General features: G+C 34.9%; 1 protein-coding gene across 1 annotated transcript in view; it reads right to left on the reverse strand.

The window, feature by feature from the left end:
* The window catches only part of LOC138692026 (uncharacterized), a 41,869-nt gene extending 28,549 nt beyond the window's left edge, over positions 1-13,320 (reverse strand). The window contains exons 1-3 of the mRNA XM_069814834.1: positions 13,035-13,320; positions 12,635-12,727; positions 7,308-7,662 (exon numbers count right to left, since the gene is read on the reverse strand). Coding sequence (XP_069670935.1) covers positions 7,308-7,662; positions 12,635-12,721 — 442 coding nt within the window. The 5' untranslated portion in view covers positions 12,722-12,727; positions 13,035-13,320. The remainder of the gene's footprint in view (positions 1-7,307; positions 7,663-12,634; positions 12,728-13,034) is intronic.
* Between the last annotated feature and the right edge of the window lie 2,364 nt (positions 13,321-15,684).

Here is a 15,684-nt window from a genome sequence, read left to right on the forward strand (position 1 = left end):
CCAAAACAACAATTAAGCATATTAAGACCAGTACTACAAATCTACAAGGTAACACATCTACAAAAATATTTTACATTTGGGTGTCACATTTTCCTTTGCCTATGTCCAGATCTTTCATTCTCATAAAGGCACCATTTAAGTTAGAATCATCTTGAGGCCAGCTTTGAGCAACGTGTCGGCTTAGGCACAAAGGTTAGCTGTTGCTCCGAGTAGCACTCAGTGTGTTACATGCGTTGATATGAGGGGTGATTAAAATATTACGTCAGAAAACCCATGGGACCTAATCCTGCCAAACTGTTTCAAGCTTTTTTTTAAGTCAGAAAAATGTAAATGCCCTGATTACAAACAGTGGCAGTGTGATAAAGTAGTCCTTACAGACCTCAAACTCACAGTTCATTCAAAAACCTCTTCTTCATGTCCAGCATTCTTCTTTCTGAACAGACTTTGGTAATATAAATCACTAAAGATGGTGCAATTACAATGTGCTTGGGAAATATTACATCTACGAGAAATTGTGCAGAAGGTGTTGTACAGAAATACAGATCTTAGCCAACCGTCCCTTTTAACAAACCACCTCATTTACATTTGTACAAAATAAAATAACTTGTTTTCAAAATGAACAACTGTTTAGTCTGTCATGAGCTGCCATGTAGGCAGTGTATTGGGATACCTTCTCAATGTTGGCTCATGCAAGAAGCTAATCACAACAGAGAAAGGAATGTGATTAAGTACACAGCCTCTGCTTCACAACTTCAAAACCAACTGCTCTTTCAGAAATAACGTATAAGGACAATCCAAATGAAACCTGGACTAGCACTCTTTAATAATGTTATTTTATATATCACACAGTTGATGTTCGAGCTCTACATGATATAGACAATTATCCAAATCATTTATAAATATACATTATGTTTTCCACATACAAGAAGGTGACTGAAAATGAAATTCTGCAAAAGCTTTCAAGAGTTCAGCATCAGAAATAAAATATCGGCCTTTGTTTGCCAAGGACTCTGACTTGAACTTATTGTCACTGGTTTGTCACACGTAATTTGAGTGACGTCATGTAGAGTAAATATCCAGTAAAAGGTAATACACTTTGTCTCTAAGTAATATTAATACTTACATATTTAGCGATTCAGTTCATGTGATCATACACAGAACCTCGGGGGCAACATGTTTTCATTTCTTCAAAATAAGGTAGGTCATGGTATTTCCATGGTTACAATAAGTTTGTTTATATCTTATTGTCAGCATCTTGGAGCACAATACCACATCACACATTGGACAGTTTCTGGGCTCATGTTCGGTGCCAGTGGCACGATCCCACGAGAAACTTTAAATCAACTTAAACAATTTAAAATTTCTGATGCAACGATTGATGCCATAAGATCTCATGTGTTTAAAATAATCCTTAGCTATAATTAGTAATCATTTGTACCCAACAAACTTTTATTGTAAATGATTTCCTATGTTTTCATATCATTTATCTTAATGTTTTCTTTTTTGTTTCAAATTTTGACACAATTGGTTTTCATAATTATTCTTTATGAATTGATTAGTAGGCTGATCTATTCGAACCCTTATTTAGAGTGGCTTTTTTATTAAAATGTTGCAAAAATAGCTACAAGATTCAGCTTGGTACAAAGATTACGGCATGGATGAAGGTTTTTCTGTCTCCCAAAACGGTTCTAAAAAATATTAATTAAACCTACTTCAACAATGATCCACCTTCCAGATTAACCATTTACTGCATTTATGACAAGTAGAAACTGGCTCAGTTGCTGACAATTACAAAGTGAACAGCGGTCAACTACATACAGGCCTATCCCTTGAAAACATACTTGCTGTACGAAAGGCGTTCTTATGTAGTCCAAACAAATCAAGAAAATGTTACAGTGCAGATCTGGACTCTCCAAGTCAACTGCATGGAAAATCTTGAATAGTGCTCCACCGCACTTTGCTCAGGATGTCCGAACTTATCTTAACGAAACATTTCAACAAAGATGGAATGGTAGAGGAGGACCAATGCAATGGCCAACACGTTCGCCGGGCCTTACTACCTGCGATTTTTGGCTGTGGGGTACTAAAAGATTGTGTACTATATATGCAAGCAAGTCATGTAATGACGAATAACAGATGATGTAATTGCAGCAACTTCACAAGAAATGTGCATCCAAGTTTTGCATACCGCATGGGAAAGGCTCCTTTCATATGTTGAACATGATGGTGAACAAGTGGAGGAATTGTGAAGTTAGCATACATAAGTGTGAATCACTACCCATTTAAGTGCTAACATTGTTTAGAGACACACTGTATTTTCAAATGTGTTAAAGTACCTTTCTGCTTTGATGACTACACTGATACTGTTTAAGAAGGATTTTTTTACAGTCAGCTTCCTACTGAGTGGAGGGCATACACTATCACGTGGAGCATTAGGAAGCAAGCCTAAATGCTGGAGAAACATGCCATATAATATTCGGAAAAATTGTTGAAGGAAGGGGTGCGAGTTTTTTTATTATAAGTCCAAGGAAATGCTAAACTTCATTCACAATATCTTAAGAGTACATACATTTCAATGGTATGCTGCAGGTGCAGTTCATGACATCCCAACACAGTAACACTGCTGAGGATGTAGATCTTGTGTCCAGAATATAATGTTATCTTTCACTCCATAAAGAAACAAAACCGCACATTCCAACAACATTGTTGGAAGAGAGATCAAAGGAAGTTTCCTCAGTTCGTGTGCAATAGTATGATGTTTAGAAAGAGCTAAGATTTTGCCCTACAAGGTCTTTTAATTGCTTAACACTTTGTACCAATGGTCTCATTAATACAGAGTGTCCACTTGCAGATTACAATTAAATCTGGTTTAGGTGGTGACAGGATTTTTTCTCGTTGCCAAACTTTCAGAACGGCCCCGAGGTTCACTCAGCCTCCTATAAAATTGAATACCGGGTCTTTCCCGGGGGTAAAAGGCGGTCAGAGCGTGGTGCTGACCACACCACCTCATTCTAGTGCCGAGGTCACGGAAAGCATGGGGCTCTACCTCCATGCCCCCCAAGAGCCTTCATGGCATGTTACGGGGATACCTTTACCTTTTTACCTTTTTAGATAAATATAATTTAGGCCAGTGTCTCACTTTCATTGCCAAAGCAATTATAGTGCAATATGTTGGCCCACTGCATCACACAACATGTCTAGTATATTTTGTCACTGACGTACTGACCTATGTGTAGTACATAAATCTGGACTTAATTTGGTAATATAATTGAACTGTTGTATTTTTACATTTACAGAGCACTGTAAGACTTGTAATACATATAGAGAGACTTGTTATAAAAGTTCCTGTACTTGCATAACACGTTTTTCCAGGGACCACATCTATATGCTGACAAATGATCTATATTATCAATTCTGCAATGCTTGGGAAAAGCGACATAAGTCAGTTTCCACAAATCTTTTTTGATAATTTATTGACAACTTACAGAACATCTGCTCGCTTGGGAAAAGAGACATAAGTATTTCTCCAATTACAATAATTCATACAGAAGAAAATCAAATCGACATAAACCAGTGTGAAAAGTTTTTTTTCCTTCTCCTGTAAAATTAACATTTTTGACTTGTGCCACTTTTCCCGAGCACTACAGAATTATAACTGAATATTTTCGCATCATCATCATTATCATTGTTCACAATTCTGGACCAAGTAGTCTGTTTTGGTACAGAAAACGAAATTGTCCAATATTTTAACAGTGTCTTTTTCCTCTGAATTGATGATTTATTTAGCAGGTTTTTAGAGCATGAAAATATGGCTATATTATGAGAGGCATTTGAAAAAATAAGGGCTAATCCAATACTAAGAGTTCTGGGTCCTGAAACGTAACAGAATGGCTCCTTGGACTACTGATATGGAATGAGTGTTGGTTCAAGTCCTCATGGGGGAAGAAATTTTCTCATGAAATGTTTGCCACTGTATGAGACTGGTGCCCAGCTACTATAGTATAATGAGGAATTTGGGAAGCTACAGCAAGATTGCCAGATTCTCTCGTGAGGAATCCAGGACAGATGACCTTAGCATGAGTACACATTTGAATTAATTCAATTTGTAATACAACTGATTTGATTAGTTTTATGTATTTCATCTAATTATATAGTACCTAAACTTTTAATTTTGTTACATTTTTGCTAGATTATGTTGTTGTTTTCTAATGCCAGGCGTTTGACAATAAAGTCATTTGACCTCTTGCACTCCAATATTTTTCAAAGATATTATCATGACCAGCCACTGAAGCACAGTTTTGCTAGATTATAAAATTTCGTTTGAATTATTGATAAAGTTTGGAAAAATGTCATATTATAGCCTGATCTATACAGAAAAAATGCATGATACAGTGTTTAAATCCTATCAATAATACATCAACTTCCAAAGACAGTAAAGAAGAGAGATTCTATATAATACCTAATACATACTATAGTATTATCGTTTTTATTTCAATACAACCAATAGGAGGCGCCAGTAGGCATTAAACATAGGTTGGGCAAGGTCTCGAAAAAAATGTATAAGTAACTTTAAAAATAATTTAATAAAAATAGACAAAAAATTGTATTTTTCCAGTCTTTTTGACATTCCGGAATAAATATAACTCAATCCACGGCACACCATTAAAATCTGAAACAATCCCGGGAAATCCAGGACGTCTGGCAACCCTGAGCTACAGTGAGTAGTGAAGGTCCGGTTTCATACACCAGTTGTATGGTTCGAAGGATCCCACATTACCTCCAAACTGATTGAATCAACATCTCTGTTGAGGTAGTTGGCATTTGCTTTTCATGTGCTGCTTTTAATCAAGAATTCTGAACAGACATGTGCAGTCTGCTAAGATGAACCACTAGGAAGCCACGTGTTGTTTGTGAGCTTACTATATGTTATTACTTGCAATTGTCAAATACTGATTTAAAATTAGCAACACAATTGAGAACTGCGCCAAGTAATTTGAGAATAAGCAAAAACAAGAGATATAGTCTGTTGTCTATCTCTTACATGGTTAACGCAAGCTGTCATACCATATGACTGGGCTACTTAAATTACCCACCCAAAACCATACATTTCTGATTCCAGCTATTAGTACTTCTCTTTGCATACTGAACAATTTTCTAGGAGCCCACATTGTCCAAGGAATAATGAGGACTTGAAAGCAGCTATCTTTATTGGTTCAAGTTTCTTTTATGAAGGAATTCAAAAGCTCATATTATGCTATGACAAATCTCAATTATCACTATGATTATATAAATAAATAATTTATGGTTGTAATTAATGCTTAGATATAATAAATCATTTTACTTTTGTGCTTCATAAACAGCCCTTGTATTATACATTTCCAAGGGGACACGCTACTGAGGTTTGGTCATTTAACTTCGATTATTTTCTTCATTTTTTTTTAAATATGGTCCCAAAAAATCTACAGTTTCTTGAGAAATAGTGTAGTGAAGATTTCATAGTGATACCTTCAGTCTAAGATACAAATTCAGTATTTCCCATATATGTGGTTACTATATTCGGAACACATATTATAATCTTTAAAGTGATTTTACTGCAAAACAGAGTTTATACATTTTAAGTTTCTAGAAATAAAGTATCTCCAGAATGGATACACCTAAAGTAATGAAACTTTGCACACATATTCACACAGGTTAGTGCATGAAATGCAGCATTCATGTACGTGTACACATATGAATATTATTAAGAAAGTTGTGATTTTTTATGTCGTATGGTGAAGTTAAAAAAAAGTCTTTAGAATAAATTGTTCTTTACTAATGAAGCATATTCACAAGGAAAAAAAAAAACCAATGATGCGTCCTTTCATTATAGAAAGTCTTAGCTTCATTTTAAATTTCTAGGAAATGGACTATCTTTATGTCTAGCTCAGAGATATGCCTACTAAAAATATAAATTATTTTTAAGTAAAAAATATAATTTTTTTTTTCTGGGCACATTTTTTAAGATAAGAATTTGAGAAACATTTCCAAATGTATTTTAACAATATCTAACGGGTGTAAAATTTTCAAGAAGATACAAGATGTAATGAAAATTGTAGGAATTACAAAAATTCAGTAGTGTTTTGCCTTAAAATAGACTGTTTAAGTAGGCACTGTAATACTGTATGCACATTTTGCTCTTTAGCAACCTGCAACATATCATTATTGGAAAAATAAATGAAGTTTTGAACATCATATATGTATTACATTCAGTCTTGTTCTTTGTTTTATGATAATACTAAGATGATTCTCATCAAGTAGAGATCTAGGATTATTTGAAATCACATAACCAATAACCACTTAAATGTTACAATCAATTACAGGGAATTTACGAATCCCCTGCTATCTTTTTTTTTAAGTTACTTATACTGCATTGTAAGAAAGTCCATCAAATGGTTCACTAAAGAGTCCTTTAAGTTATAGATCTGATTTTGGTTCTCTAAGAAGTTATGTTTCATTAGTAAGCATCAAATACACTACCAGCTTGGCTTCAATGTTACAAATTAGCATCTGAGATACGTGATACAATAATAATAAATAACAGCATGTCATCAGATAAATGTATAAGGAAATTATATATAAAAAAAAAAAGAGATAGTCAACTATTGCATTTTATTTATTGTACCCTTCATCACATGAAGAGGTTATAGTATAAATTTTCTAGAAAACCTTCGAAGGCCATATAAATTCTGTTACAGATCTAATCAGAGAAACTTATGTTAGTAACGAGCTGTTATTTAGGCCAACAAAGAAGAATGAGCATTTTGTGTTTAACTGAATATTTACAGTGGTGCCAATTGTCGTGCAGGTGGTGTTAAGTGACTAGAGCCGACAATGGTGCCTTATTCGGAATGCAGAGTAAAATGGTTAATGTAGAGATAAACTATCTGTTAAATCTCACTTCAACAACACACACATAATTTAAAGGTCAACTAACTTTAAAGATATGTCAGCTAATGATAGAATAATTTATTTACTAGTTGGTTTCCTTGAACCAAACATTAGTTTCCTACATGACAGCTAAGGAGTCACTGATATCACCCCCCTTGTTTGAAATCAGAGCCTTTATATTTATGTGTGTACAGCAAATTGTGGCCTAATACAACAACACTGACGTTTCATTTGGACAACCCTTATACAGCAGATGACTAACCATCCTATTAGCTACATCTATCCACGCTGCATTCACAGCATATGCCTTGAAGCTGTGAAGCAACCAAGCACTGCTCAGTGAGATGCCACATCAGTGCTGGCCAACATCTCCACCCTACCTTCTGCATTCAAGTTTGGCAGCTTGATACTGCCTCGTTTGGGTCTCCACGATATCTCGATCTGTTCCTCCTTGTCTGACACGTGCATGCTGGCTTCCTTATGAGATTCCTCTCCTGCTAATGAGAGAGATTCAAATTTCAGCTCTGGTGGACTTATACCAGACGCCTTTCCACCACTATCTGATGATGTTGACGGCTGAGATGGTTTCTTGTGTTGCGGTTGCTTGTGTCTTCCTTCTTTACTTGGAGTCCCTCGTCGGTGCTTGCGTCTCTTGTTTCTGACGGCAGTGTCATCCTCATCACTGCTTCCTTCTGTGTACAACTCTTCTCCTGAGATCCACTGATCCTCATCTTCCTGCAAATATCAAACACTTTTCATCTTACAAAAGAATTTTTCATATCAAATCAAATCCCTCTTGTAAGCAGTGGCGTCTTGTGGCCTAGAATTTGTCAGGGGCTATTTGATCATAGTTTGTCATGGGTGGTACTAAAACTAAAAAGTTGTGTCATTATTGCTCATAAAATTACATTATCTTTACTTGTATTACACTATTTTACCGCGATACGAACGTGACCGCAACAGAACTGAATGAGCCCCAACAGTCGTCCCTCTCTCGCAACATCTGTGTTATAGAATCTAGCATCTTCGTGCACTGAGCGCTACACAGAACCAGGAACTACGTCATACTCTCCTCGTAAAGTCTGTATTGGGGATCTAGTATCTCCGGCCTAGAATTTATCTGTCACTTCCACAACAGAAGACTATAGCATCTCCTCCGCGCAGATGAAGTCCAAACTTTGACTATAAAGAGAACGAGACTTCCTCTATATTTGTGAGTTGTTCGTAAATAAATTAAATAATATACTACGCAAATTTTCATGAGGGGCTGAGACCCGAAAGCCCCAAAGGATGAGACGCCTCTGCTTGTAAGTTTGTACAATTAATAATAAGAGTGACCTACAAAAATGCAGCTGTCTGTGCAAACTGTAACAAAGATATAAAAAAAAAAATAGTGTCAAGTAATTAATTCTACAGTGACTCCCAGTGAGCATTCCCGGTGATTCTAAATCAACCTGTGACTTTAGAAGAGGTGACTGCAAATAATATGAGTAAATACAGGAAATGGTGGTGGAGATACTTTCAGAAGAATTGAATTGAAAGAGAGGGAAAATGGGAAGAGAAATTTAAAAGGTACACAAAACGTATCCTTGTAAATTGAATAAAAATGAGTGTGTGAACTCCAAGCCTGTTGGCCACTTGTCTCACTCTGGGTTACGCTGCTCCACTCAAAGAACTCTAGAAAATTTTAAAGGGGAAAGCCGAAAATTGATTAATGTCTTAGGTATCACATACGGGGGGGGGGGGAGGAATGCAATCGAAAAACTGACTGCAGGATGGACAAAGAAAACAGCAGAAGGTGTAATTCTGCACATTGAAAAGAACTTTGTCCTTTTGCAGTGCAGGTGGAGTTGAGAAAACTCGCTCGTGTGATGTTCGATGGCTAGATACTTTCTGGAGAATCAATAATCATATGGAAAAATTAACATCACAATGGGACAGGATATAACATAGAGCCTATTTAAAAACTTTAATTATAAAACCTTCAAATAACCTCATAGCAAGCAACATAATTTAAAAATTACACTAACAGAAAGTTATTTATATTTTACAAAATTTATAAGGCTAGCTTACAACTTTAAATTGTAAGTTTACTTATTTTATGCTCGACCATGCCGAAATGTAGTAATTATACACCTGGTAATAGACCTTTATTGCACCTCATTAAAGTACACCTATTTATTATAATTCAGTTGTTCAGCCAATGAGAAATCACCATTATACCATTATAAAACCGCAAGTATCGATTATTCTCGGATATGCAATCGAAAGACAATTAGTGAAAAGTCACGGAGGCTGGAAATCCAATACTGTCACAGAAGGTTACGTTCTGTTACTATAATAATTAGCGTTAATTGTAAATAATATTCAAATAAATTCAATCTGTCATCTCGTTTTTCAATTCTAAATCAATTTCCAGGTTATATCAAGACTAATCTTCATGTTATTCTCTAGATTATATCAAGGTCAATGACATTCGTGCCTCGCAAAAAATCAATACTTTCGCGTCTGCGCACATCTCACAATTCAGGTCAGTTCCACTCCTCACTTACATAACCATAACATGAATATTTATGAATAATTTCAAGTTAGAAATATGGTCCAGCATAAAAAGTCGTATGAAACTTGCCTATAATGGTAATTAAGATGCTCGTATGAAAATTATGAAACTCGCACTCGTTTCATAAACAAACATACTCGCGTCTTAATTACTACCATTATAGGCTCGTTGCATAATGTACTATTAAATACATGATTGTAATGATTTCCAAGTTAACCCCTTTCAGCATACTGGGACAGATATGGCACATACTGGCTTTATATTCACATAACTTATAATATAAGCATATAATATTTTAAATTGCATACTGGGACAGATATGGCACACTGTCAATAGCTGGATTTGACCATATGTAACATCAGTTGAGAAAGAGAGAACTACTAAAGTTATCTGAATATTAAACCAGTGCACGCAAAACTGTTCTATGCAGTAAGGGTTAACTCTATTGTGTACTGTCCCTTAGGATGAGTAATAAGTGCTCTTTGGGCCTTGAATGCTAGAAATAAATAAGAAAGAAAAAAAAAAAATACACCTACAGTTAACATTATCCGAAAGTCACAAGAGGAGCCCACAGCTTTCCACACTTCCTTTCATTCACGTGTTGGGTAATCTAATAAAATTTGAAACAAATACTGATCTTAGACGTGTCTCGCACCAATATAAACTTGGCTGAGGTTGCACGGCCAGATATCTTCCTGCCTGGCTACATGTCTACGATTATCACTATCATCATCAATATTATCATTGTTATATTATAACGGTTTTTCTTTACTATAGCATTACCACATTAAGGTACAAATGTATTTACATTTTTGGGTCTTAAATGAGTCATAGATGTCGTAAATAAAAAAAAATTGAGTGCCGACACAAATTTCACACCCAAAATAAGGGTCGAAAGTGAGGATTGGTGGAGATATGTGGGCAGGATGCATCACTCTGTCGAGGTGGAAGTAGTAGGTGACAGTGAGGGACAACACATCTCATTTTCATGTGTTTCCTTATTAATTACAGAGAAAAAGCGAGTTTTCATGAGGTCGAATCAGTGACATTAGGTTAGGTTTGTTTAGGCTTTTTCTAAACATAATCTAACCTGATGCTGATTCAACCTTATGAAAACTCGCTTTGATCGAATGACTATTAGGTTAGGTTAGCTTAAGCTTTTGCTTTGCCTTGCATATAGGCCTACTCAAAATTGTCTAAGAATGTAACCTTTCTGCCAAGGCTTACTAAAAGCCTAAACTAACCTACGTAACTGTCACAGATTCCACCCCATGAAAACTCGTCTTTTCTCTGTCAATCAGTCAGGAAACGCACGGAAATGAGATGCATGTGCTTTCCCTTGCTGCCACCTACCCCTTCCACTCTGCTCAAGCGATCCTGACTGCCTGCACCTCTCCACCAGCCAGCATTTTCATAGCAACTTTCGACCCTTATTTTCGGTGTGAAATTGACGTGGACACTCAATTTTTTTTTTCATACTTACAGGATACATATGACTCGACTACAACCCAAGGATGTAAATACATTTGTACCTTAACGTAGTAACGCTATATTAAAGAACTATTATTATTATTATTACCACCACACCCATTAGTAATACGACTACCATCCTACAGCCACCATCATTAATACCACCATTACCACCAATGCCAGCCTCCAGCACCATTACGGTCACTGTTGTCACCAGTTCCACACTGGGTGAGGAAGCTTAAATTGCATGATTTTTATTTTTCTATCTTTATGAGATAATAAGTAATGTTTCTTTACAGCGTGAAAAATCAGTAGTGCATAGGCCTACAGTCTTTGATGAAGGCATTGAAATGACGTGTATGAAATATTCTTCACAACAACGAGTGTTTCTGTATGATACAATTGTTCAAAGTGAGACAATAAGACTCTTTAGGGGTGAATTTCCTGACACTAATGTTCTGAGTAGAGAAATTGTTCAAAGGCTTGTAAAAAATTTGAGATTCCAGAACATTATTTGAAAAGAAGCAAAATGTGAAACACCAGGTTTTGACAGAACAGAAACTAGTACTGAGATAGGTGAACGATTAGAACTCACACCAACACACTCAAACATCTCGTCCAAATGATTGAGTACATAAATCATAGAGCATGAAATTCCGTAAAAGTGAATAAATTAAAATCATACAAAATAATCTCAGTACACCTGTTTATTCCTAGAGATAAAGACAGTTTAGACTACAATTTTGTTATCAGTTGAAGACAATGAGAGTGTGAGTGCCGAAGGAGATGATTTTCAACATCTGCTGTAAATAACTTAAGGTAAGATTTCTTAAACAGAAACTTTTGAGAGTCTATGCAAGGAGAAGTCGCTTTTATAAGAGGCTCCAGTGACAAATGAGTGTAATTGTGATCAGCGACTAGAGTGAACACAATGATAGATAATAACACTGTACCACTACCACTCCTATTACTATCCGATCACCATTATCACCAGCACAATCACCCAAACCGCCATCACTAGCACTACCACTAGCAGCACAACCACGTGATTGCCATTACCACCACCTCTATTCATCATTCTACTGTCACCACTATGATTCCACACTCCCACCACCATAATCATCACTGGTAGTGTTACTATAAACAATAGGCAAAGCATATAAAGGGATGTTCAATAAAAGAGGGATGCAGTTGCTTCCTATGCTACTACACAAATAACGCACAATTTGCATTTCCTGGAAAAAAAAAAAAAAAAAAAACACACACACACATACTCCCGCGCGAATAATGGAAGTTCAAGGGGAAAAAAAAAAAACACAAAAAGTTGTATCTCCTGTGGTACAGTTAATCTGGAGAATAATATATCTTTTCAGCTTGACATATTCCTACCAACATTATTATTAAAACATCTGAGATTCTTTTATTATAGGATTTTACTAAAACCTAACTATGCATAGAACTTACTCAAAATATTACTTTCATAATTGTTCATTTTTATTTAGTGTTCCTAACCTCTTCACTAATGAGAAAGTTCATGTCTATGTTATACAGAATAAATTAAAAATAAATTCCAATATCATAAATCGTATATAACTAACTTGCCTATAAAAGTGACGTACCGTCATTATGCTCATTTCCTACATTTGTTTGCGCTTTGTTACATTCACACATACATACCTCCTTTTTCAAACGTTCAATTTGTAGCTGTGCTAATGTTCTCAGTGCTTCTGGTCGAGTAGGGTGATTGCTCTCGGGACTGGACATAGTTACCTGTAACCATATTAGTAAAATGAATATTTGGACACACCCACTTTCACAACTTCAGTACAATAATACTCCACCGGTAAATTGTTTAAATTTGTACAAAGTTGTAATTATAAATCAAACCATTAATGCTCGCACGCATATTAAACTCTATAGCTTGCCTAACATATATGACAATACGTCTGTTGTTCAATATGCACAAAATGACAGATCAGAGGCAAGTCTTTAATATTTCAGCTTGGACACATCTCACAAATAAAAAACAATGTTATCATCAATCTAAAATACGAAACTGATTTTAAAATGTAAATACCAATTATGAAAGCAAATAAAGCTGTGACCCATTAAATACTACTTTTTTTCTTCATTATAACAACAGCTGCTTCGAATATTCTAATGAAGTTACAGCTTTGAGCTAGGTTTACCAACTACTGCGCTGCTTTGCTTGCACAGTTGCACACAGGTTTATTACAATTCAAGTACCCATGACTTTTCAATCTGATCTGGATGGCGGTGATCCATTTAATGTAATACAGATTATATAAATGCACTTGTTAATATTTTAATTGTAAAAAACTTGGTCAACTAGTGATTGCACAAAGAAAATATAAGAAAAGTACACGGTACATTAGTCAAGAAGTCTCTGCATTTAAACTATTCCGGAGAACTATTTATGGAAGACGCAATCAAATGATGGTCGTTGAAACAGACTGATTCAATTCGTCCCCGACATAGGAACTCCATTTTGTTAGTTGTTACGAGTGCGCATTACAATTGATTATTGACGCTTACATAATATTATTTTCAGTGCATTTTAATAACATTTCTCTAATATGAATGCAATAGACTTAAATGAAACATGATTGCAACATTAAATATAACTTAAAACCGCAAATAATAATAATAATAATAATAATAATAATAATAATAATAATAATAATAATAATAATAATAATAATAATAATAATAACGGATGTGTATTCAGGACGTCCGAGGTTCGATTTCTGAAACTTATTGTACTGATAGGATTTTAGTGAATTTTTTTCAAATTACGAAGCGTATGTTGCACTGTATCCTTATTAAATATTCATAAACCAATCTTAAATTTACGCTTTCATAACAGAACTACCCATATAATAAATACTAGTGCTCAAAATTTCTTTTGTAAATAAGTCTACCTACTTTGTCTTCTAAGTTCTAAGCTATTCCTATTTAGGAAAAAAAATTATTTATTTACATTTACAAGAAGCAGCTGTTCGCTATCATAATCGCTTACGCTATCTACGTATATTACTAGGTAGTTTATTCATTTTGTATATTGTAAAAAATTGTAGAAAATTGCAAAATTTTAAAATTGTAAAAAAATTTGTAAAATTATAATTATAATCTTGTAAATTTTTTACTTGTTCCACATCTTAAAGCTTCATTGCTAATGCAAGATCTATGGAATATAATAAATGAAATGAAATACTATAACTGGTATCGTATTTTAAAATGACAGAAATACTGTAGACCTATTCAAAGGAGCTAAGGTTAAAAAGTGAATTCACTTTCATCTTTAAAATGTACGAAATGAAAAAGGGACAAAAATACATCAACTTTCTTTCATTAGATGGTGTAGGATAAAATAACATAAACAAAAGGTTTCATATGAGCTATGTTGTTAAATAAATAAATAAATAAATAAATAAATAAGTCCGCAGCGCAAGTCTATTAGGCCTTAACAGCCATGGCTGACCGACCGGCTGCTGGCCTCACATTGACGTGCTTCCACAGAGGTGAATGATCATCCAACCAGAACGGAGATACCGTGTGGTTAACACTACGATCTGGTTTTCGTAACCGGATTTCGCTACCTATCGTAGCTCCCCAAGTGCATCACGATGATTGGTACTGGTCCCATACACTGGCTGAAATTTCATGAGCAAATTTCTCCCGCTGTGAGGACTCGAACCAGCACACATTCCTTAACGCAAGTCCTAAGCATGATGTCTTGGAGAGACCACGACGCCATGGGACTCTATGTTTATAGTCTCCGTATTTAAATTTAACAAGACTGTGAGCCTTCTTGTTAATTACTTCATAATAATTGTTTCCTCATTCCATGAGACCTATATACCAGAAAAAGTTCCGGTTTTTGTGTTTCGAATGTCCATAGATAAACTAATTTTAGAATAGTAAATATTCGTTTTCTATAATTTGTTTAATTCTTAATTTTTAAATTCTAGTAGACTTTGTAGTCTCACGGCCGTTGGATCCGAGAATCGCGGGTTCACGTCCTGTCTAGAGTGACAGACTTAAAATCCGTACCATTGCGTCTTCTCGGAGGAAAGGGAATCTGGAAGGCTCGTTTCGTGAATATTACGAAATATATGGTGTTTAAAAAATAACGCATAATTTCAATCAAAACTAAATGAGGAGATTTTTTACAAAAAGGGGTCAGACACGTCAAACCTTATTTAGAAAGGAATATTTTTGTGGAAAGAAAATATTTTTGCGACTATTGTTGTGTGATTTATGACGTAATCGAGAAAAATTTTAAATATCATCCTCTACTTTTAAATATCATCTGAAAGAGCATAGGCTTATTTTGTACAAAAAAATTACATAAAAAATACGTTCTTTCAGATGATATTAAAAAAACTGTAGGGTAGGCCTACAATTAAAAAATGTTCTCGATGATAACACAACTCGCACAACAATAGTCGCAAATATATTTTATTTCCATAAAAATATCCCTTTCTAAATATAAGGTTTCACGTGTCTGAGATTTTTGTCCGAAATTCCATCATTCAATTTTAATTGAAATTATGAGTTGCTTTTGAAAACTCTGTCTAAAAGAGCTCTGTTTCTGATAAAAGGCTTTGGACAAAATTAGTCGGCCATTTCTCGCCTATGTTTATTTATTTATTTGTATTGATTTTACTAATAATTGTAACATAAAATATAATATAAACAGATAA

This window comes from Periplaneta americana, chromosome 2, assembly GCF_040183065.1.
Source record: "Periplaneta americana isolate PAMFEO1 chromosome 2, P.americana_PAMFEO1_priV1, whole genome shotgun sequence".
Classification (NCBI taxonomy): Eukaryota; Metazoa; Arthropoda; class Insecta; order Blattodea; family Blattidae; genus Periplaneta; species Periplaneta americana.